The sequence below is a fragment of the Cibotium barometz genome, chromosome 4 (genome assembly GCF_041138505.1).
Source record: "Cibotium barometz isolate CiBa-2024 chromosome 4, ASM4113850v1, whole genome shotgun sequence".
NCBI classification, from domain to species: domain Eukaryota; kingdom Viridiplantae; phylum Streptophyta; class Polypodiopsida; order Cyatheales; family Cibotiaceae; genus Cibotium; species Cibotium barometz.
Window position 1 is genome coordinate 19,651,483 of NC_141049.1, and position 27,066 is coordinate 19,678,548.

Sequence of the window (27,066 nt, forward strand, 5' to 3'; positions counted from 1 at the left end):
GATGTGAACGGATGTGAACGGATGTGAATGAATGTAGGAAGGATGAGAATGGATGTGAATGAATGTAGGAATGATGAGAATGGATGCGAATGAATGTAGGAATAATGAGAATGAATGTAGGAATAATGAGAATGGATGCGAATGGATGTGAATGAATGTAGGAATAATGACTCGAATGGATGTGAATGAATGTAGGAATGACTCGAATGGATGTGAATGAATGTAGGAATAATGACTCGAATGGATGTGAATGAATGTAGGAATGACTCGAATGGATGTGAATGAATGTAGGAATGAGGAGAATGGATGTGGAGGAATCGCTTATGCTTTCTGGGAGAGGGAAGTTTTTTTCGGGTTCGGATGAACTGAGGGATTAGTCTCTTTCTCCGGACATTCATAGGTGAGGCCCCGAGTGGGAAACTCTGCCCTGCTGCACGTAAGATTGCTACTTCCGCTGCTAGCTCCCCGGATTCTGGTGCACGAGGGTCTCACAAAGTTCTAGTTGTGGGTACCTTTGTAGTGGGTTGGCATTTAGGAGGAGATTTGAAAATAATCAAAGGTATGCTTGGTTGTGATGCAACTTGGAAGGAAGATGATTTGTGATGGATTGATGGAGTCATGTCATGCAACTTGGAAGCACCACCAGATAGAGATACAAAGGATCCTACATGGAATCCCATTATTTCATTCTCATGTGAAAAAAATCACTTTTGCACATTACATGCCATGATGAGAATATTTGATAAGTTGCTCAAATTGTACATTAACTTTGCATTCACTATGAAGCTGGCTACTCGATCCATGGAAGACATTTCGAAAGTGGAGGATCTACTCAACTCTCTAGGGGTGCATGGAGGCAACATCAAAATAGTGAAAGATTCAAAGATGTCTGGAGACAATCATGTTGTGGCGCAACAAGTATCAATTAATAGAGAAAAGGCTAGGTGTTTTTTGCACATGTTGGGGAAAAACTCCAAAGCAAGATGGGAGTTGTGGAAAGAGTTATGCAAGTGTACTACTGATTGTGAAAAGGATGCAAGTCTTCGTAATAAAAAGCGGGCAAAGGTTTGGACTTTTTTTGACAAGATGGTGTCGATCATGTTGTTCAGTACTACCTACTAATGCTTAATAACAAAGTATATTTAAGACAATAGTTATCGAGTTTACTCAACTGGTCATTGACAATTGGGGGGAAACATCAATCACCCATGACATGGTACTTTTTTGTTATTATCAAGTTGTTACAATCTATATGTATTTATAACCACTCACACACAATCGCTTGTTTCCAGTATATTATTTACACTCATGGATCATATTACTTGGAAAAGTATGGTTCCCTCGACATGTGGAGCACCCGAGGGATGGAGAAGTCACATTATAGGGAAAAGCGAATCTATTTTAAGAACACTCATCATGGAGGGGGGATACAAACAAATCATCTCATTGAAATGTTTAATTGGTTTTTGTGATACACATTGAGTAGAATCTTATTGAAGGAGAAAGCAAAGGCATCCCAAATTGCAAAAGCAGTCCAACTCCACATGAAGGAGACTAATAAGGCTAAATGGAACCAAAGTAGTGGGCCAACACGCCATGATGCATGGCGTGCTGCAATGGTTAGAAATGGCAAATTTTAGGTGAAACAACATTAAATTGTAAAGGACGTTTTTTTTTGGTTTCACACTAAATTCTCATTTTTGAAAATTTGACCTAGTATTGAAGTGCCTATAATAAGACTCGATGGCTTCATTTTTGTCATTTCACTTTTGAAAATTTGACCTAATAAGACTCTATGGCTTCATTTTTGTCATTTCACTTTTGAAAATTTGACCTAATAAACTCTATGGCTTCATTTTTGTCATTTCACTTTTACTGTCCTCACTTCCTCACCCATGGCTTGAGCTGAGAATATTGCACGTAAAGTACCTCCTTGTCTTGCCAATGCTACTATTGATAGTAGAAAGAGTCCTCAAGGTCCTGATAGCACGGAATTATCAACTAACAACGAGCAGGAGTAGGAGTAGGAGAAGGGTCCTCCACCATGGGAAGGACAAAATATTCCACTTCCAAACCCAACCAAACTTGAAAGGAGTAGTTCCCTACCTTTTTTTTACCTACACAATAAGAGACAACTCAAAATTTGCTCACTAAGCCCTTCATCAATTCGCAAACATTTCCATAGCTTTAACAACTTATGACGCTTGGACCAGATACTAATTCCATTGTTGCACCTTCTCAATAGACCCAAAAGTGATGAAAACTATTTAGATCTGCCCATAGGCATGTCTCAAACGCTCACATAAAATTTCATGTGAATCATCCTAGGGCCAGGCCCCAAAAGTCAATAAGATCCACTGAGCCTTATGTAGTTCAAAACTGCAACAGTGGCCAACTAGGCAATTTTCACCCTTGCAAATAGCTCCCTCTTGATGTCAACATCTTATGAGAACTGGTATGATTCAAGAAAACTATATGGACATACTCCAAACCAAACCCTATGGCCTATATCACTTCTAGTAGAGAGAAAATAGGGCTAGAACATGGCACTTTGGCCATGCTAAAATATCACTTCTAGTAGAGAGAAAATAGCCTGGCTAGAACATGGCACTTTGGCCATGCTAAAATTTTGGAAACAACAACAATACCAAACCTAGACCCTATCTCCTGTAATTAACCAACTATAGAAGTTGTATTTGCATATATCCCACTCTCCAAACCCTGTTCCTTACTACATCTTACCTCTGGTTCCACTTCTGATTGATACCACTACTCCACACACCCATTGGTGAATTGTCACAACTCACAAGAAGACACAAAGTAGAGAAAGGGAAAAGAGAGTTGAATTCAAATCCTAAACTATTTCTTTTACACCCTTGAGATTCTAGGAAGATGGGCACAACACCACTTATCAACAAATCCCACCCTTTATAGAACACACTTCACAGACAATACATGTACAACACTGTGTCGAATACACCTTTAGACACATGAATCCTCCTTTGTCCCCTTGGTTTATCAAGAGCTATATTCAACTTGCACATTTGAATCTTTTTGCATATGAATATTTAATATTCAGGTAAGCACACAACCAAATTATACCAGAGACCATAAACCTTAAACACAATCCAAAGATGCATGAAACAGGCTGCTACCTAGATTTGCAGCAATAAAATCTCAGAATTTAGTAATAAGAAGATGCAAGCATATTGATCATAACAAGTGAAAATCTGTAGAGAAAACCCAATTCCACACTCAGTACAACAAGAAGGCCTCAAATCTCTTCTCTCTGGCACTTTGCATGTAGTTGTGTAGCTCCCCCTCATCAGAAATAGAACTCATGGATTTCTCTTCATGGTGGCAAGCTGCCCAAAATAGTTCACTTTTAAAAAAATGGGGTAGCCTTTTCCAGTTTTTGCTACATGTGCCCCGTTTTATGGTTCGACATTACGAAAAATCTTCTAAATGTATTACTAAGGCTGGATACATATGCATGCTATATGTTTTTCTAAAATGGATGAACATCTAGGCTTAAACATGACCTAGACACTAATTAGGAATGCGAGTGCCACTGAGGTGTGGAGAGGCAAGCCAATATCTTTAGTTTGGTATTAGTTTAATGTTTGGGGTTGGTATCTTTGTGTCCATGATTTCATCTAGCCTTCTTGCAGTGCTAACTAGTTATAGCTAGAGTGGGAGTTGGAAACAGCTCTCACCGGTAGCAATGTCCACTGGTATCTCTCCCAATGCATGTTGGTAGATACCTAAGTATGCCAATAGCTACCCGCATGCATCGGCATGCTTTGATAGCATGCGGTATGCATTCGTCGGTAGCTACTCAAGCATGCCAGGAGTTCTTGGTGCATTCCAGGTAACTATCTAAGCATGCTAGTAGCATCGGCATGCATCCGGATGAAATAGGGATGAGACCTCATCCACCATACAAGTCAAGCACTGCCCACTCATCCACACTCAAGTTCCTAGGAGTATCCATCAAGGGGGAATTCTAGATGTAGAGGGCCAGACAATCGAGATAGAGGGCATACTTCCCTCGTCAATCTCAGATCATCCAGGAGATACTCTAGAGACACCGCAATACTTTCGAGACACCGCAATACTTTCACAGAAGAGGGAGCTCTATATATTTGTTTAAGAGAGCTAGGTCTTAACTCTCCAAGATGAGTTAATGCTCGTGCATATACATATATATATGCATAAAACACTGTTGTGCGAGAAAAATAGGTAACTGACAAGGGCTACCTAAAAAGATTCCCTTCCAAAATGTGTGAAATCTCAAAAATGGCTTAAAAACATAGTTTTTTGAAAACACATCTAGACTTTCATGTATAAATTTAAAAAGTACATGAATTGTGCTATTTTTTTCAAGATTGAGAACATGTGTGACCTTCGTAGATTTATAAACTGTTGTTGTTTGTGACATAAAAATAAACTTGACTTACAAAATGACATAGGAGTCTACATAACTTAAAGAAATATCAATCTTTTTTAAATAAAAAATTATTTTATAAATTTCATGAATGTAAGACACTTTTTTTAATAAACTTTCTTGGGACAAATTCTACCACTATGCATAAATATGCACATTATTTGATTAATCACTCAAAAAATATTAGAATATATAACAATATAAGCTCCATAATTTATGAAAAAATCTACAAACATCCTTGAGTCTATTTCTAGACCCAAATAGTAAAGCCTTTAGTATATACTTACCTTGACAATTATTATTTGCTCTATTATTTATAAGTAGATAATGGGCATGATATACAACCAATGCTAAGAGTTTAAAGATGTTAACTTATAGGTGTACAAAGGTAGACTTGTATTCATATATATATGTAGAAGATGGTAACTATGAAGGCTTTGAGTATACCTAAGCATGTTAAAAGTGTAGAAAATTTAAATATTTTTTCAGTAGGACAATCTTAGAGGCAGACATTATATAGCCTATGGGTCTAAATTTTGACCCACGTAGGCATTTGTTTTCATGAAGGAAAATTTTGTTATGCAATATGGATAAGGGTGGCGAGAAGAAATTGTAGCCTATATCATGTACATATGTGCATGTACATATGTGGTGGTGGCCAAAATTCATAATATGCATATGTTGATGTTTGATCCAGATAGCCATTATCATGAATGTAGGTGATGTTATATCTAAGAGTAGTGTAGGGATGAGATCTAGTTATAATTATTTAGAGTACATGGAAGGATGTTCAGAGATGGTATGTCTAAGGGTAGTGTAGAATGAACTCTGGTTATAATTATTTAGAGGACATGCACAGGATGCTGAGAGATGCAATCTTCATTGTGGCGACATTTTCTTTGTGTACAAAGAGAAAAGAGAGGAGCTTAGGGCTTCTGGAATGGTGGTAGAGAAGAGCTTGGAGATTTCACAATGACGGTAGATTCAAGGTCCCCTATGCTGGAGAGCATACTACTCCACATAGGCATGGCAAAGTTCAGGCTCACATGCACCCCCCTCCTCGACATAGATGGTCACGTCACATGTATTTTCTTATAGTTCTTCAGCTTTAAAATTGAATTGTAGAACAAAAATAAGGATTGGCGAGTCAATCGACTCGTGGTATTTCAAATCAATGAATCTTTGCACATTTGGATTAAAACCAATGGATTACAGGTCATCATGTATTATCTCATCTAGCTCTTCTATTATCATGATTTTTTGGCATCTACTATGTAGCGATATTTTTTATGATACAAGGGTTACATTGTTACATAGACAAGCATTTTTTTAAATGACCTCCTCTCAAATTTGTAGTCAAAGGTTGGTGGCGACCATATGTGTTTTTCAGGTCCTTAGCCGTAAAACCTATATTCTACCTATATCACCTTATCCTAGGTATTATTTTTCTTTAATTCTATGATTTATAAGTTTTTTTAAAAAAAATTTGAGATTTTATTGGCTACTATCTACTATTTGGAATGAGCTTTTATAGATTTTTTGGTGATAAAAATAAAAGCAATTCTCATAAAAAATGTAAAACTATTTCAAAGTTAAGAAAAATAGCCCCCTAAAAGTTGACGTTTTACATTCAAGTTGATGCAAAACATCAACTTTTCCACACAACTTGATGTTTTGCATCATAGTTGATGCAAAATATCAACTCTACCACACAAAACTTGATGTTTTGCATCACGTTTTTGTTGCTACGGAGAAGAAAGTTGGAGATCGGAGGTCGATTTTCACAAACGGCATGTTTTAGCAATTACATTCCATGACGATAGCATGCTCAGATGACCTATTCCATAAATTTTGAGTACCAACACGACTATGTTTCGATGCGATGTGCAGACGTCACAAATCGCTTTGTGGCATCTGCACATCGCATCAAAACATAGATGTCACAAAGCCATTTGTGATGTTTGCACATTGCATCAAAACATAGTCGTGTTGGTACTCAAAATTTGTGGAACACAATTGCTAAAATAGGCCGTCTGTGAAATTCAACCTCCGATCCTCCAACTTTCTTCTCCGGAGCATCCGAAACTTGATGCAAAACATCAAGTTTTGTGGTAGAGTTGATGTTTTGCATCAACTTTGATGCAAAACATCGAGTTGTGTGGAAAAGTTGATGTTTTGCATCAACTCGATACAAAACATCAACTTGTAGCCTAAAAGTTGATGTTTTGTATATCGAGTTGATGTAAAACATCAACTTTTTCATAAAACTTGATGTTTTGCATCAAAGTTGATACAAAACATCAAGTTTTATGAAAAAGTTGATGTTTTACATCGATTTGATGCAAAACATCAACTTTTTCACAAAACTTAATGTTTTGCATCAAAGTTGATGTAAAACATTAAGTTTTATGGAAAGTTGATGTTTTGCATAACGTTGATACAAAACATCAAGTATTGTTCTTTTGCATAGAAAGTTAATGTTTTGAATATAAAGTTAATGTCTTATATCAACTTGATACAAAATATCTAATTTTCGTAAAAGTTGATATTTTGTATTAAGTTGATAGAAAACATCAACTCTTAGCTGAGAAGTTCTTCCTCAACATTAAATTGACCGCAAATGTTGGAGCTAAAACATTCTTACTATGTATAGTAACTAGTAGGATTTGAACCAAGTCCCTGTGTCTGATATTTTACAAAAAAGTATTTTGAAAAGTATAAACTTTTGTTTCTTAAAGTGAGCTTTTTCATCCTTTCTAAACTCATTTAATAGCTAAAATTACCATTTAACCTTTTTTTGTCACATCAAAGATACATCTTCTTTAAAAATGAGTGTGTAGGAATTTTTTAAAATTAGATAACTTTTAAATAGCGTATTCATGATATTTTGAAATTCATCTGTATGTAACGAACTCTTTTAAAAAAAGAATATATTATCAAATAAGAAATTGTGATACTCAAGAGCTTCAAAATGGATTTTAATACTACTCTCATCAAGAGCCAAAATAGGGTTTTATAATTAAGATAATAATTGTATTAAGATAACACTTTGTAATATAATTATATAAATAGTTTTTTATAGTTGCACTCTATACTCAAGAGCTTCAAAATGGATTTTGAAATTCATCTGTATGTAACGAACTCTTTTTAAAAAAGAATATATTATCAAATAAGAAATTGTGATACTCAAGAGCTTCAAAATGGATTTTAATACTACTCTCATCAAGAGCCAAAATAGGGTTTTATAATTAAGATAATAATTGTATTAAGATAACACTTTGTAATATAATTATATAAATAGTTTTTTATAGTTGCACTCTGTAGCACATCCTCAATCATGCTAACATGGCAGATGACCCAAGGAATCTAAGCTTCAAGTGTACACAGAAGAAAAAAAATATATTTGTGGATAGTGAAGAAGAGGATGCCTCGTCTACCTTCTCAGGAAAAGCTGGCACATCAACTCGTGATGGTGTAGCAATGACTATGAGGAACCATAACTATGCCATAAGCTATATGTTTAGAAAATAGCTTCTCTTTATAGTTGTATCATTTTTTAAATGGATTGAAGATGGAAATAATAAACATTGTCTCTATTTTGGCATGTTTTTTGAGAACTTATTGTTAGATTCTCAATTATAATCTCAAAAAGTAAGCAAAACGAAGTTTTTTTTTTCATGTCAATTTTTGTAAGAAACATGTAAAGTGCCCAAAATATTATCGTTTTCTGGCAGTGTTGTACGCATGCGTAGGCCACTTTTTAAAAAGAGGTAAAAAACTGAACTTTTTTTTATGGAATCTTTGAAAGATGCCAAAATTTTCTTGTTTTCAAGAAATATTATCTATTTTGTCTACAACAGTGTTATAAGTTCATGCTTGTGCATATACATACATAGCTTCTTAAGCACATATATGCTTATACTACATGTGCATGCATAAAAAGCAATATGGATACTCTAAACAACAATGCATGTATATGCTTGTACAAAAGATTTAGCTCATGTATATGCATAAGCTTATGCTTGTGCTGCATAGACATACATAGCCTCATAAGCACATACATACATAAGCTTATGCTTATGCTATATGTGCATAAGTATAAAAATCAATATTTACAAAAGCAATCATAGCCTCATAAGCCAATACATACATAAGCTTATGCTTATGTTATATGTGCATGCATAGAAAACAATACATGTACTTCAATATGCATGAAAAAAATAATTAAATCAATAAATTTACATGAAAAGAGGACTTACGGTCCCTTAGGTCGAAGTTTCTTCTTTTGTTGGTCCTCTACAACCACGTCTTTGCCTTTGCCACTTGTTGTTGGAGGTGCATCTCCAACTCTTTCCGATTCCCGTATGGTCAAGGGAGCTTCCCTTGTGATCGGCCTCTCTCTCATCATGTATATTGATGCGTGGATCTATTCGATAGTGGCATCTTGCATAGCAGTCGATGAATCTCTTAATGGGTCTCCATCAAACCCTAAGTCTTGCAAGATTTGGGTGAGAAGAACAAGCAAGAGTTGCTTTCTTGGGTCCATGTGAGAAACACTATTGGCAAAATAACATGTGAAACAGAGGAGAGTCAAACTCTTGGCAAGCAAGAGGTAAACCCTAGGCAAATATAATATAGCACTTAGGCAAGCATAATACAACAAGAGCAAAGAAAAGCACAACAAAAAGAGAACTCCGATTTCAGAATTCATACCATGGGCTCTTCTGGGTGGCGGGTATTTTTCATAAAAACAAGAGACGTTAAACGTCAAACCATCTGTACAAATTTAAATAACTTTAAACATCACAATTTTGAGTGACACTTAATGTCCCTAAAAATTTTAAAAAATTAATCTGTATATATAAAACGTCACAAAAAAATTGAATCTCTATCGAAACTTGCAAAAAACACTTTGCCAGTGACATTATTAGTGATGTAAATATTATGACTTTAAACATCAGTAAAAACGTCATTTTGTCCTAACGTTTAATGTCTCCCATGATATGGAGAAAAAATTATTCTTTTATTATTTGAGTACATGGTTGGGTGCAACGTTAGGAAAGCGACATTAAGCATGGTGTTTTCTTGTAGTGGTAGGCCCCTGGGAAATGACAATGACAACAACAATGGTAGGCCGCTAGGAAACCGGGGGGTTGATGTATGGTTTACACCATGCAAAGTGCCCAAAATATTATCGTTTTTTGGCAGTGTTGTACGCATGCGTAGGCCACTTTTTAAAAAGAGGTAAAAATTTGAACTTTTTTTATGGAATCTTTGAAAGATGCCAAAATTTTCTTGTTTTCAAGAAATATTATCTATTTTGTCTACAACAGTGTTATAAGTTCATGCTTGTGCATATACATACATAGCTTCTTAAGCACATATATGCTTATGCTACATGTGCATGCATAAAAAGCAATATGGATACTCTAAACAACAATGCATGTATATGCTTGTACAAAAGATTTAGCTCATGTATATGCATAAGCTTATGCTTGTGCTGCATAGACATACATAGCCTCATAAGCACATACATACATAAGCTTATGCTTATGCTATATGTGCATAAGTATAAAAATCAATATTTACAAAAGCAATCATAGCCTCATAAGCCAATACATACATAAGCTTATGCTTATGTTATATGTGCATGCATAGAAAACAATACATGTACTTCAATATGCATGAAAAAAATAATTAAATCAATAAATTTACATGAAAAGAGGACTTACGGTCCCTTAGGTCGAAGTTTCTTCTTTTGTTGGTCCTCTACAACCACGTCTTTGCCTTTGCCACTTGTTGTTGGAGGTGCATCTCCAACTCTTTCCGATTCCCGTATGGTCAAGGGAGCTTCCCTTGTGATCGGCCTCTCTCTCATCATGTATATTGATGCGTGGATCTATTCGATAGTGGCATCTTGCATAGCAGTCGATGAATCTCTTAATGGGTCTCCATCAAACCCTAAGTCTTGCAAGATTTGGGTGAGAAGAACAAGCAAGAGTTGCTTTCTTGGGTCCATGTGAGAAACACTATTGGCAAAATAACATGTGAAACAGAGGAGAGTCAAACTCTTGGCAAGCAAGAGGTAAACCCTAGGCAAATATAATATAGCACTTAGGCAAGCATAATACAACAAGAGCAAAGAAAAGCACAACAAAAAGAGAACTCCGATTTCAGAATTCATACCATGGGCTCTTCTGGGTGGCGGGTATTTTTCATAAAAACAAGAGACGTTAAACGTCAAACCATCTGTACAAATTTAAATAACTTTAAACATCACAATTTTGAGTGACACTTAATGTCCCTAAAAATTTTAAAAAATTAATCTGTATATATAAAACGTCACAAAAAAATTGAATCTCTATCGAAACTTGCAAAAAACACTTTGCCAGTGACATTATTAGTGATGTAAATATTATGACTTTAAACATCAGTAAAAACGTCATTTTGTCCTAACGTTTAATGTCTCCCATGATATGGAGAAAAAATTATTCTTTTATTATTTGAGTACATGGTTGGGTGCAACGTTAGGAAAGCGACATTAAGCATGGTGTTTTCTTGTAGTGGTAGGCCCCTGGGAAATGACAATGACAACAACAATGGTAGGCCGCTAGGAAACCGGGGGGTTGATGTATGGTTTACACCATGCAAAGTGCCCAAAATATTATCGTTTTCTGGCAGTGTTGTACGCATGCGTAGGCCACTTTTTAAAAAGAGGTAAAAAACTGAACTTTTTTTATGGAATCTTTGAAAGATGCCAAAATTTTCTTGTTTTCAAGAAATATTATCTATTTTGTCTACAACAGTGTTATAAGTTCATGCTTGTGCATATACATACATAGCTTCTTAAGCACATATATGCTTATGCTACATGTGCATGCATAAAAAGCAATATGGATACTCTAAACAACAATGCATGTATATGCTTGTACAAAAGATTTAGCTCATGTATATGCATAAGCTTATGCTTGTGCTGCATAGACATACATAGCCTCATAAGCACATACATACATAAGCTTATGCTTATGCTATATGTGCATAAGTATAAAAATCAATATTTACAAAAACAATCATAGCCTCATAAGCCAATACATACATAAGCTTATGCTTATGTTATATGTGCATGCATAGAAAACAATACATGTACTTCAATATGCATGAAAAAAATAATTAAATCAATAAATTTACATGAAAAGAGGACTTACGGTCCCTTAGGTCGAAGTTTCTTCTTTTGTTGGTCCTCTACAACCACGTCTTTGCCTTTGCCACTTGTTGTTGGAGGTGCATCTCCAACTCTTTCCGATTCCCGTATGGTCAAGGGAGCTTCCCTTGTGATCGGCCTCTCTCTCATCATGTATATTGATGCGTGGATCTATTCGATAGTGGCATCTTGCATAGCAGTCGATGAATCTCTTAATGGGTCTCCATCAAACCCTAAGTCTTGCAAGATTTGGGTGAGAAGAACAAGCAAGAGTTGCTTTCTTGGGTCCATGTGAGAAACACTATTGGCAAAATAACATGTGAAACAGAGGAGAGTCAAACTCTTGGCAAGCAAGAGGTAAACCCTAGGCAAATATAATATAGCACTTAGGCAAGCATAATACAACAAGAGCAAAGAAAAGCACAACAAAAAGAGAACTCCGATTTCAGAATTCATACCATGGGCTCTTCTGGGTGGCGGGTATTTTTCATAAAAACAAGAGACGTTAAACGTCAAACCATCTGTACAAATTTAAATAACTTTAAACATCACAATTTTGAGTGACACTTAATGTCCCTAAAAATTTTAAAAAATTAATCTGTATATAATAAACGTCACAAAAAAATTGAATCTCTATCGTAACTTGCAAAAAACACTTTGCCAGTGACATTATTAGTGATGTAAATATTATGACTTTAAACATCAGTAAAAACGTCATTTTGTCCTGACGTTTAATGTCTCCCATGATATGGAGAAAAAATTATTCTTTTATTATTTGAGTACATGGTTGGGTGCAATGTTAGGAAAGCGACATTAAGCATGGTGTTTTCTTGTAGTGGTAGGCCCCTGGGAAATGACAATGACAACAACAATGGTAGGCCGCTAGGAAACCGGGGGGTTGATGTATGGTTTACACCATGCAAAGTGCCCAAAATATTATCGTTTTTTGGCAGTGTTGTACGCATGCATAGGCCACTTTTTAAAAAGAGGTAAAAAACTGAACTTTTTTTATGGAATCTTTGAAAGATGCCAAAATTTTCTTGTTTTCAAGAAATATTATCTATTTTGTCTACAACAGTGTTATAAGTTCATGCTTGTGCATATACATACATAGCTTCTTAAGCACATATATGCTTATGCTACATGTGCATGCATAAAAAGCAATATGGATACTCTAAACAACAATGCATGTATATGCTTGTACAAAAGATTTAGCTCATGTATATGCATAAGCTTATGCTTGTGCTGCATAGACATACATAGCCTCATAAGCACATACATACATAAGCTTATGCTTATGCTATATGTGCATAAGTATAAAAATCAATATTTACAAAATCAATCATAGCCTCATAAGCCAATACATACATAAGCTTATGCTTATGTTATATGTGCATGCATAGAAAACAATACATGTACTTCAATATGCATGAAAAAAATAATTAAATCAATAAATTTACATGAAAAGAGGACTTACAGTCGCTTAGGTCGAAGTTTCTTCTTTTGTTGGTCCTCTACAACCACGTCTTTGCCTTTGCCACTTGTTGTTGGAGGTGCATCTCCAACTCTTTCCGATTCCCGTATGGTCAAGGGAGCTTCCCTTGTGATCGGCCTCTCTCTCATCATGTATATTGATGCGTGGATCTATTCGATAGTGGCATCTTGCATAGCAGTCGATGAATCTCTTATTGTGTCTCCATCAAACCCTAAGTCTTGCAAGATTTGGGTGAGAAGAACAAGCAAGAGTTGCTTTCTTGGGTCCATGTGAGAAACACTATTGGCAAAATAACATGTGAAACAGAGGAGAGTCAAACTCTTGGCAAGCAAGAGGTAAACCCTAGGCAAATATAATATAGCACTTAGGCAAGCATAATACAACAAGAGCAAAGAAAAGCACAACAAAAAGAGAACTCCGATTTTTGAATTCATACCATGGGCTCTTCTGGGTGGCGGGTATTTTTCATAAAAACAAGAGACGTTAAACGTCAAACCATCTGTACAAATTTAAATAACTTTAAACATCACAATTTTGAGTGACAATGTCCCTAAAAATTTTAGAAAATTAATCTGTATATAATAAACGTCACAAAAAAAATTGAATCTCTATCGTAACTTGCAAAAAACACTTTGCCAGTGACATTATCAGTGATGTAAATATTATGACTTTAAACATCAGTAAAAACGTCATTTTGTCCCGACGTTTAATGTCTCCCATGATATGGAGAAAAAATTATTCTTTTATTATTTGAGTACATGGTTGGGTGCAACGTTAGGAAAGTGACATTAAGCATGGTGTTTTCTTGTAGTGGTAGGCCCCTGGGAAATGACAATGACAACAACAATGGTAGGCCGCTAGGAAACCGGGGGGTTGATGTATGGTTTACACCATGCACATGGTTATACACACCATCCACATACATGCACATGTACACCACATGCATTAAGCCATCAAACATTTGTCCATTACACCCTTGTAACTACTACTTAACTCACATGCTCTATATTAAGAGAGCCATACAATTGTAATCACAAGAGACTTTAAACACATTCCTATATAGCAAAAAAAAAACATTTTTCTAGATAGGTTACTAGAAAAAATCAACATATCTAGTAAAAGTACGGATCTAGGAAAAGTGGAACACTTCCTAGTTCTTCATTCTAGGAAAACACTTACTATATAGCAATTAGACTAGCAATAAATCACTATGTAGTAAACTATGTAGTAAAACATTGCTATATAGCAAAAGTCATGAAAGTATTCACTATATAGTAATTGATCTAGAAAATCTTTCCTATATAACAATCTATATAGTAAAATATTTCTATATAGGAATCAATAATCAACAAATTGTTATACAGTAATCTATATAGTAAAATATTGCTATATAGTAAAATATTAAAATGCATAAGAACTATAAATTAGCTCCATTAATTGCATGCATTCCACTATATGTAAGAGCACTCTTACACTTTATTCTTTATAGGAATAGACTTATACACAAACTCTTATGTGTAAAAACCATTATGCATTTATACATATCTATAAGTATAAAGCTATTAATGGCATAAAATTAATAGTGTCTTTAAAAAAACATAGCTCTTATGTGTACACTCTTGTGGAGAATGCATAAGAGCTATGTGTTAGTGGACTCTTATATATAGCTCTTCTACTACGTAATGTGCAAGTACCAAAAGCAAGAAGACTTAGACTCTTACAAAAAAAGAGTGTAGAGTTAAAAAATAATCCAAAAATGAGTAAACAAAATTTTTCTTAATTGAAACACAAGACAAATCAATAAGGCATAAAAGCATACTTTCACGAGTGCAAATTAAAGGATCCATGTATAGTTGGATAATTATAAACAAATATACAAAATTTTACTTAAGTGAAACACAAGAAAAATCTATAAAGAACAAAGACATACTTTCACAAGTATAAATTAAAGAACTAAGTGTAACAAAATAATCATCCAAAAAAATAAGAATATAAAATTTATCTTAAGTGAAACACAAGACAAATCCATAAGGAACAAAGACATACTTGCATGAGTGTAAACTAAAGGATGGAGTGTAGTTAAATAATTATCCAAAAAAGTAACTAAATTATGATTTTAGTGAAATAGAAGAGAAATCCATAAAACACAAAGACTTACTGTCATCAGAGCAAATTAAAGGATGGAGTGTATAGTAATAATTATCTTAAAAAAATAAGTATATAAAATTTTTCTTAAGTGAAACACATGAGAAATCTATAAGGCACAAAGACGTACTTTCATGAATGCAAATTAAAGAATGGAGTATAGTTAGATATCTATCTCTTTTAAAAAAAGTATAGTTATTCCTAAATACAAATTTTTGCTTAAGAAAAACACAAGAGAAATTCATAAGACACAAAGATATATACATGTATACATATACATACATACATACGTATACACACACACACACACACACACACACACACATACATGTATATGTGTATTTGCATTTTAGATAACTTGGAGAAGCACGAGCTCACCACCTATATTAACGCCCTTTCAAAAACATGTGTACAAATCCCCCATTTCAAACAGCAACCCCAAATTTAAAGGGATTGCCCTACCAACTTAAAGCTCAACTTTCATTTGCCGAGTGAATAATTACCCTACAAGGATACACCCAATCTATGGTAAGTCCCCCCATGCAAAGAAATGTGTAATACAAAAGTTCACTTGTTTGAAATTGGCTTCCAAACCTTGAAGGCTAGGGGATATCAAAGGGGTTTGCCTGCCTTGGGAAAAACTCATTTGCACAACATTTTGCTGCACATTAAAAAAAATGCATTATATACTAGGTTCTTGAATGATTAGATGTTCAAATTCATTTGAACATCTAATCATTTGAGACTGTTTCTTCCTCCTCAATGGTATGCATACCTATGAATTTTGAGTCCCTATAGGCATCCATGAATGCTAGATGGGTACTCATTGTTCGCCTCAATGGTACATCTGATCCTCCAACAAAGCGACATCAACATGCAATTAGCTTCTTGGGGGCAGTGTGTACTTGGGCAAATAGCATCTAGTTTTAACACTTAGTCCTCTCCCAGATAGACTATCCATGTTGAACTCCACTCTTGGGTTCACAGCTAGCTTCATGGATAAAAACTATAGTTAAGAGGAGAATATCAATTAGAAAAGATGACAAACTAAAACCATAACTAAGGCAATTTTAGATTTTTGTGATATCTTACCTCCACTTATTATTGGAGAGTATGAACATAATTAATTATCTCATTGAGAATAATTATGGTGATTAAGAAAATGTGACCGTGGTCTTCTCACCTCCTATGTCCCACTAATAAGTTTGTACACTAGAGAACATAATTGTAACATAAGACTTGAGACATTTACATAGAAGCCATTATACATAGGACAACATGGAAGGGAGATTGAATGGATCTCACATAGGGGCCACACAGTTCCACTTGATTGTCCAACATTACATCACATAGAAGTTTCTACCCACTCACAACGGTTATTAGGCTGCAATACAAGGAGAAAAAACTTCCACTATGATGGAGATGGAGATAATCACATGGCAAAATAATTAAATATACATAATCAAAAAATAAATGGAAGATGAACATATAGGACTAAATCAACAAGAAAAAACACATTAACATGATGTACTTTGTACACAATAGCACAGAAAGCCATACATATCACTCAGTATGATCATTAGATTGAACAGTATAGCAGTAGAGTTACTCGGCATATCCCTACCATTCCTGGGCATGGTATGCTTAACTATGCAGTTGAGCATCACTGCCATAGTTTTAACTTTTTACTAGAAGTTAATTTACACACTATGGACAAAGCATTAAATACATTGCACACTTCATAATTTGATCAAATCTTTGATCTTGTCAATGGACAAAACATCATAGAGAAAGATGCCAAAACCACACGACTTGAGCCTCTGCTTCTAGATCTTTAGGTACACAAAGTGCTATCCTATTGATGTTGGTCATCCTCACTAGCATGTTTCATCTCAGCCTTCCGTATCTCATCCCAGACCTGATGCAACATCTCATCCAAGTCTTGAATTTGCACCATAGTGTCATGTGGAAGTCTCAAGATCTAGGATCATCGGGTTGACCACTGGACGGCCATATAAAATCTCAGAGGTATGATATTATGCATTGGCTTTACTAAAAGAAGCATTGCCATGATGAAAAGACTTGTATACTTAAGGCCATGCTAGACCTACACACTATAGAAAGATAAGCTAAAGACCTACATGCATTGGATGGGCACATAGGAAGGGAGGGCTGAGAAGACCATTGAGACAAACTAAAGCCTATCAGTTTATTGCCATCTTAACATCTCAATATGGTGTTCGCACTTACTTCCCCTTCATGGTAAAGACCATTCACTTGCATGCATGAAATAAGTTGTAATGTTGGCAATTTCTATTCATGCATTACATACCAAGTTTTAGAATAGATCTATCATTCACATGGTGTACAATTTTTCCCTAGTAGCATGTGCATCCTGTATGCTCAAAACAGCTAATATCGTAGCTTGTTGGATAGCGAATGGCTGTATAACTAGCATGTAGAAAACAAAATGGGTAGAACTAAAGATTTAGTATACTTACATATCCATCTAACCATGTAGAAAACAAACATAAGAAAAGTTCAAAATATGAGTGAACAAAAAAGAAACATATCATGTAGAAAACAACATGGGTAGAAGTTAAGATTTAAGGATACTTACATAGTCAACTGACATACTCTTGTAGCAGCTGGATCCCATGGATATGCCTACACAACCATGTACCCCTTAGTCAGTATCAAATCATTACTCATCATCATATAGATTGAGATGGTATAAGGATGATTTGGACCTCTTTTTCTTGAGAGTGTGCAGTGTCTGTGTCGTCAATAGGCTTGAGGCGTCACCACAACAAGATGTCACGGTCCTTGTCTCTTGCGAAGGCCTTACTAGGCTCGGGTACATCAAGGCAGCCCAATGTAATGCTAGCCAGCATACTTTACATGCTTCTACTCGTAAAATACCATGGGCACATGCAGATATACATGGTGAGTCCCCTTGATGTAAGCATGAAGGAGAGGTGTATATATGTCCTCCCACCATATGTCTATAGGCAACAACGGAAGGGGTGCAGCACATGAAAAGTAGATATCATCTACACTTGTACTAAGCTAGATTGTTTTTAAAAGCCCTAGGGCCAAACGGGTGGTGGATGGCTTTGTTAATCATCCAATGCATCATGATAGTGGAGAAGTCCAACCTATCTCAACTGAATACAAAGATGTGTGAAGCCCTAAGGAAAGAAATCAAAACTAACCTTGCCACAACTCGCAAGTACTTTGCACGTTGGCTCACCTCCATTGTCTTGATTTGCTTTCTTAAACTGGCACCATAGTAGGTACTTGCAAACAAAAGCACACACATTAAGTCTTATCGAGTGTCTTCAATAGAAGAAAAAACATAAAACATAGAAGTTGACAGGACCAAGAAAGCATACCATACTTTCCAACAATTCCACCCTTTTTTATTCTCTTGGTCTGCACCAGATGACAAGATAAAACAACATGACGGTTAGATGTGCCGTAGTCTTTTAAGGGTGGCTTTGAACACCAGAGCATATTGCTATCTTCATTGATCTGAACTTGCCAGTGATCGTGAAGATTTAATCAGTACATCAAGGTACAATAGGTATTGTAGTCAATTCTACCCTACTATAAGTATGCCATTATCAAGTTCTATAATCTTGCATCAAAAGATTCTCATGGATAGGTCTCTGCCACCATGCATGTGTATTAGACTAGTCTGGACCTCTTTTCATGCATAATACCAAACAGAGAAGATCGTAACATTGAGTACAAACATATATAAAAGTGGGGCCATTAATTGTGACTAGATCCTACACAATTTAGGGAAAGTTTTTGAAAAGACATGGACAATGGTATTTGCAAGAAATAAACTCTACCCTTGTTAAAGAACCATTCGAACCAACTTTGTGCTCAACAAAGAGGAGAAATCAAAATCAAGCCAAGAACTCTCTCCCTATGTTTCATTTGAATGGAGAACAAAACACATTTAGCCTATGTTGAAGACTAATGATCAATGTCAAAACTAACAAAGTGTATGTTAGAGATGCTTACAACAAAAAGGGTGAGGATGTATGCCCTGGCCACCCATGACACCCATAAGTATGACATCCTGTAAGTTGTTTTAGGATGAGAGTGCATTGATCTATTTAGTAAGGAACTTCACAAGAAAAAAAGCACCAAAAGAGCTACGCAAATTTCTGTAGCAATTTCTAAAAGAGCAGCAATGTTAAGAAGGATTTCACCTAAAGTAATCAAGAAATTCACCAACTTAATTGGCTAAATCATCAAGCCTTAAGTTAGGCTGACCAAGAGCTAGGGCTATAGCACTGAGCTATGCATACGTCAAAACCATATTGAGTAGTGTTATTGATAATTGAAATATTAATAGAAGTATTGAAGCCTTGGACAAACATGCACCCGGACAAAAGGCAGAGAACAAGCTTTAGGGTTGCATGCTCCTTGGCTAAGTGAATGATGAAACAAGCATAAGATAGGGTGGGACATACACAATGTATGTACCCAGAAAGCTATGCAAATCTCTCTCTCAGACTATAATTTGCAAATCCAAGGGCTTTAAGAGCACGCTAACCATTTGTTGACATGGCAATAGCCATCCGTGCTACCCTCAACATATGGGCTAGCTCCAACACTCTAGACTTGATTCCCCAATTTGTACATTTATTATTGTAGCAACTCACCTATCAATTTGGAAATATACCAGGCATACATGTTGTTGAGATATAGAATGTAAAATTTATGTGACATGCTATTGCCTTATGTAATAGGGCTAACTTGAGAGCCATTGTGCTAAGACATGTATGTATGCATACGTATAAACTTGAAAGGCTTCACAGCCATGGCAGGTATGTATGCATGGTTGCATTGCTTGTACGGCAATTAGAAAGGATTGTAGGGAGTCTTTTTGCATACCTGTGGAGGGGCAAGGGTAGTGGTGGCCACGCTTGCAATTTTGCCACAGCCCTTCTACCTGGGTGTTGTGCTCTTCTGATGGGGTTGGGGTACTCCAATGTTGGGAGGAGGTGGAGGCCGGCAGGCATGCCATTGGAGAGCATGCACTTGAAGACCTCCGACCTGGCCATGAGCAGCAAGCGGCTAGCATACACCTTCACCTCATCCTTACATGGAAGCAGAGCTTGGGAGAAGAGTTGTGAGCTCTTCATCTTTACCATGGCCTATCATGTGGGCCGCCCAACAACACCATTGCGATTGCTTTCCATTATTTGCTACCCTTGCCCTTGCCTTGGCTGTCTGCTATACTAAGTGGTGTTGATGCACAACCTCTGCTGCCCTTGCCCTTGCCCTTGCCCTGGCTTGCTCACACCAGTGGTGCTACACACAACCAAGTTTTCCTCTGTTCATTTGTTTTGCAAGAAGAAGCTCATCTCGCTGTGCTCGCCAAAATTAGGATCGCAAATCATGGAGGTATTTTAAAAGCTGCATATTTTGAAAATTTTCTCCTTTCTTTTAAAATTTTATCTCTTTATATATACACACACATACATACATACATGCATATGTATATATATACACACACACACACATACATATACATATATATTTTTCGTAACATATATAGTTATAATGTAATATATTATATTGTATAAAAATGTATATAACACCTATAGTTATAACATAATATATTATCTTATAACTATGTGTGTTATAAATGTAGAACTTTATAATATACTATATTATATTATAACTATATATGTTATATACATAAATATAATATAATATATATTATGTCATATGATATTCTATAATAATATATAATATTATATATATATATATATTTATATCTATCTCTTTGGGATAACTGTTGTTCCCCTATAGCACTTGTACATGGATCGATATCATTTTTTGGGATTTCCATTGTTCCCCTAGCACTGATACATGGATCAATATCATTTTTTGTGAGACTTGTTTTTTATGTTAACAAATAGGCTAACCTTCACCCAAATCAATGAGAAAGGGGAAATTATTTTTAAGTTTCTTTAGTTTTGAGTCAAGCTATAATTTCTTCTATAAGAAAATTTAACCAAGTTGAATTTATTTGAAAGGAATATCTAAAAGGATTGTCTTCTATCAAACTATATCAAATGTGCTCATAATAAGGTTATGGATAGGAATATTAGTAGGGAAAGGAACATTGTTAGTACAAATGAAATTAAATAAGTTCTCTTAAAATACTTCTAAGAGTGCATAATATCTTGTAAGATCTTAAAAGGTTCATAAGCTTCAAGTAAGCTTCAAATAGGAGATTGCAAGAGCTCAAAAAAGCTATCAGTGCTTATACAAGCTTATATAAGAGCTCTTAAGAGATTGCAAGTGCTCAAAAGAGCTTTCATTACTTATTAAAGCTTATATAAGAGCTCTTAAAAGATCTTTGAGCTTATATAAGAGGTCTTAAGAGATCTTATGAGCTTATATATGCTCATATAAGAGCTTCCAATAGGTAATAAAGGTTTGTATGTGTTCATCATCATCTTAAAGTTTAAAGAGTGTATTAGAGCTCACAAGGAAGTACATGCTAAATGATATCTACATGGTCCACGAGAAAAGAAAGTACTCACAAACTCTCTAAAATGGGTATTAACTTCCCTCTTATATACATATATTTTTAAAAGTCTCAGCTCTTTTTCCAATTTTAGGCTATCAAAAGTACATAGATTATCTCTTTTGAGAATTAGATACCTTTATGTACATATAGTTTTGAAATCACATCTTTGAGAATTAGAAACCCCTTATGCACATATGAGTTTTCTTTTTTTTTGAGAATTAGAAACCCATTTTTTACATATATTTTTGTACACATATAAAAGTATTATAATACCTTTTATATGATTGTTCTCTCTTTTGAAAATTAGAAAATCCTTTTGTACATATAGCTTCTTGTGATCTCATGGAAATATAAGAAACGCCTTATGTAACTTATCTATTTCTCATTGAGAGAAAATGTGCACATTTGGGTATTGGATCATGTATATTAACAAATAGGGTCCTTTCAATTAATTGATGGAGTTTTGAACCTATTAAGATCTTAGCAATAATGCATGTGTAATGTGTGACGTTGTTAGTTAAAATATGATGATGTAAGGTGAAAATCATTAAATGAGGTTTATGATTTAGGGGCTAGGGTTTGCGGCCTATGATTTAAGGTTTGGGGTTTAGGGTTTAGGGTTTCAAACATAGGGCTTAGGGTTTACATTCTAGTATTTGGGGTCCAGGGTCTAGGGTTTAGGTTTTGGGTATAGGATTTTGGTTTTAGTGTCTAGGGTTTAGGATTTAGGGTATAGAATCTAGAATCTAGGGTATAGGGTTTAAGGTATGGGATTTAGAGTGTAGGGTTTAACCCTAAACCCTAAACCCTAAACTGTAAACTAGTTGTTGTAAGCTAAATGGTTATTTATGTGGACCTCTTATCATCATTAATCAATGGTAAATAAGTATATATACTTCTATTTCAAATTTTTTAACAAAAACTAATTATTTTATATATGACACTCATGTGTTGTAATTTTCTATATGACAATGTGTGTGTGTGTGTGTGTGTGTGTGTTTTTACTATAAAAAAAAGTGTTTGTGTTTGTGTGTGTGTGTGTGTGTGTGAAGCAGAGAGAGAGAGAGAGAGAGAGAGAGAGAGAGAGAGAGAGAGAGAGAGAGAGATCAACACACACGCACACAAGTTCAACATCCTTGCTACAAGATTTGTAAAGCTCATAAGTGTAGCTATGAATCCAACATTTAAATCATGTGTAAGCTTCTATGTCCTATTATAAAGTGCAAGGGTATAACAGCTCGTAAAAGAACTATTGAAGTTGAAGACATTGGTTAGTATGCATGTCTCAATCAATGCATGACCATATGTATAAACCATTGACCCTCATGTCCAATACAGGCGCATGTGTGTGTGAAAGAGAGAGAGAGAGAGAGAGAGAGAGAGAGAGAGAGAGAGAATATCTAAATATATATGTTTGCGTGTTTGTGTGTGAGTGAGACAAATAAATTAAGGGATTCACTACAAGACATTGCTACCATACACGCGTGCAATACACGCGATAAGTTACGGGCGTGTGTGTAGTCGCACATGTATATGAGCAGTATCGAGCGCGTGTATATTGGCATTTAAATTCGCGTGTATTGAAGTTTCAGAAACGCGTCTACCAGTGCATGTATATTGGCATCTAAATTTGCATGTATACTGGTTTTAGAATTGCGTGTATCAGCGCGGGTATATACACGCAATTATACACGCATTATTACACGCAAGAGCTTTATCAAGAAAAACTCCATTCCTTTACAAAATTAAAAACTATTTTCTTTAAACCATCTCATAGTACATTACAGTATATATCATTACACAATCTCACTACATGCATTTACAACAATGAAATATATTCAAAAATAAATCATGAGATGATAATTAAAAGACAACAAATACAATAGAAATGTCATCAATTTAGAACGATACAGTGATGGATTGGTTAGGGTTCGATCTCATCTTCAATAAGATCCATCCTTGCCAAACGATCAACATCAATATCCATTTGATCAATTTGTAAGGCTACGATTAAATTTATTCCACTATCGATATTCTGTCCACCATTGATAATGGTATCGATGCCCTGATCATCCTCATCAACATCACCATCATCCTCAATGGTAGGGTCATTCTCATGATCATGAGAAATGGCACGCTCATCCTCATTATCATGATCATCTCTTATTTCTTGATCATCGATCACAACATCTTCATTGGCATGTTCGACATCATCTTCATTGCGGCTTGCTACATCCTCCATATGCTCCATATCAGTGAATGTATTATACATCACTTTGGAACGTGGTGCAATAGGGATGACGTACCACCATTTAATGTCATGTACCATTGGTAGATATAACCTACTTAAATACACATACTGGAGTAATTAATTAGCATATCAAAAGTCAAGGGGTATGGGAGCTTAGATATATATGTACATGAAACACATTAGTAAAAAAATGCATACCTGCTCACATTGTTGTGGCAATATGAGCCTATCTTTCTTTGTTTGCCAAAACTTTGTAGAGTCAATAGTTACATAGCCACTTGCATGGCGTTTTATCGTTGCATTAGGCCCTTTTTCCACCACGTTCATTTGCCATTTGACATCCAAAACATACACAAAGAAGCGACAAAAGTCAAGTCTAAATATGTCTTGGATTGTGCCACAATAATCATCCATTTTTCCATTAGCTCCCTCAAAGCTACTAATGACACCGCAATCTTGTGTATTCCTCTTTTCATCAATTCTTTGTGTTCAAAAATGCTTGCCTTCACACTATATAGCATTGAACATAGTGCACTGGACCAAAATAGAAGCAATATTTGTGTAAGCAATGTGAAAATATTAAAAGCAAATCACTTACAACTAATGCAAAACATTAGTTCTATATACCTTTAACATGCATCCTCGTGCATACTCCCATTCTTCTGCCGTTATATGCAGCCCCTCGCCGCTCTCTGCTCTCTCCGTTTCCTCATGCAACCAATCAACATGGATATCATTCGGAAGTGTTGCTAGATGCTTAGGGTACGCCTTTTACGAGAGCCATGTTGCCTCTGAAAGAGAGCTCTTTCTGCTTGCCTTTTTGTCTTTGCATCCTCATATCTTGTAACCCATCTGCTCATCACATCACTATTAAGGATGCAAGTGAAATTGAGATCATCAATCAATGTTCTGTCAATTACTTTACTCTGTCCTTTTCCTTGAGGCACAATAGAGGTCATCCTCAAGTCCTCTTCATTGCTCCATAGTTATGGCAAAGAGCTGTCCACCTGACCAAGAAATTTTAAAATATATACAAGAGACTCTTGTATCAACCAACCCTCGGCCATGCTTCCTTCGGGCCTGGCACTTTGCCTCACAAAGTCTTTTAAGGTCTTCATGAAGCGCTCTAGGAAGAACATCCAACGTGCATGCACAGTGCCACATAAAGCAATTTCTCCCACTAAATGCACAATGAGATGTAGTTGACTTGTGAGAATGGTTCACGGAAAAAACTCCTCTACCAAACAAACCACCTCCACTGCCATAACACGTGCATCATCCAACGTGATTGGATCAATTGCTTTGGAACTAACATATCTGAAAAATAAATGAATAGTACGTTATACCTCATGCACGTAAAATAGAGCAAGGTATAATGAAGGGTGATCTGACATGGGTTTTACATACCTCACAAGCTCGCCCATCTTATAAATACATTTTTTCAAACTCTTATTTGCACAATGGTCGATGCTAGTAGAGGTAGTATGAACTGCGCACATAACAGCACATGTATGTATGGTTTATGGCATTACAAAATTTAATTTCAACGTACAAGACTTGGAAAACACTTACTTGGAGCATCTTGTGCCAATCGTGGGACTTCAACCCATAGAGTTGCTCAATGCCTCTTTTCTTAGTGGTTGTAAAGGCTCCCTTCAATGATCTCATGCATCCAGTGGGAGTACGCAAAGTGGTGATGGCCTGCTTTACCTGCTTCTCCTCTTTCTTTGATATAATCCATGGTGCAGGCGAAAGACGAACGTGCCCACCCTCCTCTTGTGGCCAAGCTTGACGCATACGTCTTGCGACCCACAAGTCCTCCCGTATGCTAACATTGTCTCGTTTACCAATAACATGTTTCCAAATACCAGATCCCACATTCTTGAAGATGTGCATGGGATCAAGAAGATGGTTGATCTTAAGATGGGTCCAATATGGTAGCTGAAAAAAATGGAGTACCTACACAAGGGATTGCTCTATGTGATATTTAATCCAATTAGAGACTACACAAAACAAGATTGAAAAACATTACTATACCTGTTTATGCCATTTGGAGGAAGAATATTTGTAGACTCCCAAATACGCTTCCAATCTTTTGCACGAAGTGTTTGTGGAGGAATGTTACTCTTACTAGCAACATATTTAGGATGATCTAACGGGAGAAATTGATGATGATTATCGAATATGGTCTTACACAAATCGTCAGCATACTCATGTACTAACGAAGGGCCACAAACAGGACATGCATGTTTACCCGATGTTTTCAAACCTGTTAAAATATAAATATAAGTTAGAATAATAAAGTCAATAGTTATAATTAATATAGCCAATAGTATTAGAGTATAATAAAGTCAATAGTTATAATTAATATAGCCAATAGTATTAGAGTAGGGAGGTAATTAGAATTCTTACCAGAACAATCGCTGTATCCTGGAACGTCATGCATTGTCCACATCAACATTGCTTTTAAGTCAAAGTGTCGAGGAGGGAGGCCTACTAATGTCCACCATTGCAACACCTCTCCATAGTTCCTCCAACTCATCAATCAACGGTTCCAGATAAACATCCATATGCTTGACTTTATGTTTCCCTGGAATTAGAAGGGATAACATAAGATGTCCCTTCTTGATCGCCATTGATGGTGGAAGGTTGTAATTCACCAACACAACTGGCCACACGCTGTATGCGGTGCTTTTGAAACCAAATGGATTCACTCCATACCTAGGCCAAGTCTCAAGTTTCTGGGCTCTGTTTTAAAGCTGGGCCACTCATCTTCAATATGCTTCCAAGTAGGAGTGTTTGTGTAAGATTCCTCTCCCAACCCCTTTTTTGATGTCTAGTATCTTTCCCTATAATCAATTCCTCTTCAAAAATATAAAGACCCTGTTTCTAACTGTTTTAACCTAGAGAGAGAAAATATTCTAGAGAGAGAATATTCAGATTTTGAATATTTTTGGATAGA

At 35.7% G+C, this 27,066-nt stretch overlaps 1 protein-coding gene across 14 annotated transcripts; it reads right to left on the bottom strand.

The window, feature by feature from the left end:
- Positions 1-8,257: 8,257 nt before the first annotated feature.
- LOC147639007 (uncharacterized) lies at positions 8,258-20,725 on the bottom strand. Of its 14 annotated transcripts, none has more exons than XR_015264095.1 (11): positions 20,203-20,725; positions 18,684-18,723; positions 18,504-18,587; positions 18,039-18,293; positions 17,909-17,955; positions 13,126-13,422; positions 12,107-12,169; positions 11,653-11,949; positions 10,634-10,696; positions 9,161-10,476; positions 8,258-9,003 (listed from the first exon to the last, which is right to left on the bottom strand). XR_015264095.1 is itself a non-coding variant. In XM_086786562.1 (6 exons), exons 1-5 carry the CDS (start codon positions 20,390-20,392, stop codon positions 17,913-17,915), a joined length of 612 nt encoding a protein of 203 aa, XP_086642688.1. In that variant the 5' UTR covers positions 20,393-20,725; the 3' UTR covers positions 15,647-17,290; positions 17,909-17,912. The 14 variants fall into 14 exon arrangements, 4 of the variants coding, with proteins under 4 accessions (XP_086642688.1, XP_086642681.1, XP_086642677.1 ...); XR_015264097.1 differs by adding an exon at positions 19,324-19,381 and having other exon boundaries at positions 17,909-18,195; XR_015264088.1 differs by having other exon boundaries at positions 8,584-9,003; positions 9,161-9,223; positions 10,180-10,476; positions 17,909-18,293.
- Between the last annotated feature and the right edge of the window lie 6,341 nt (positions 20,726-27,066).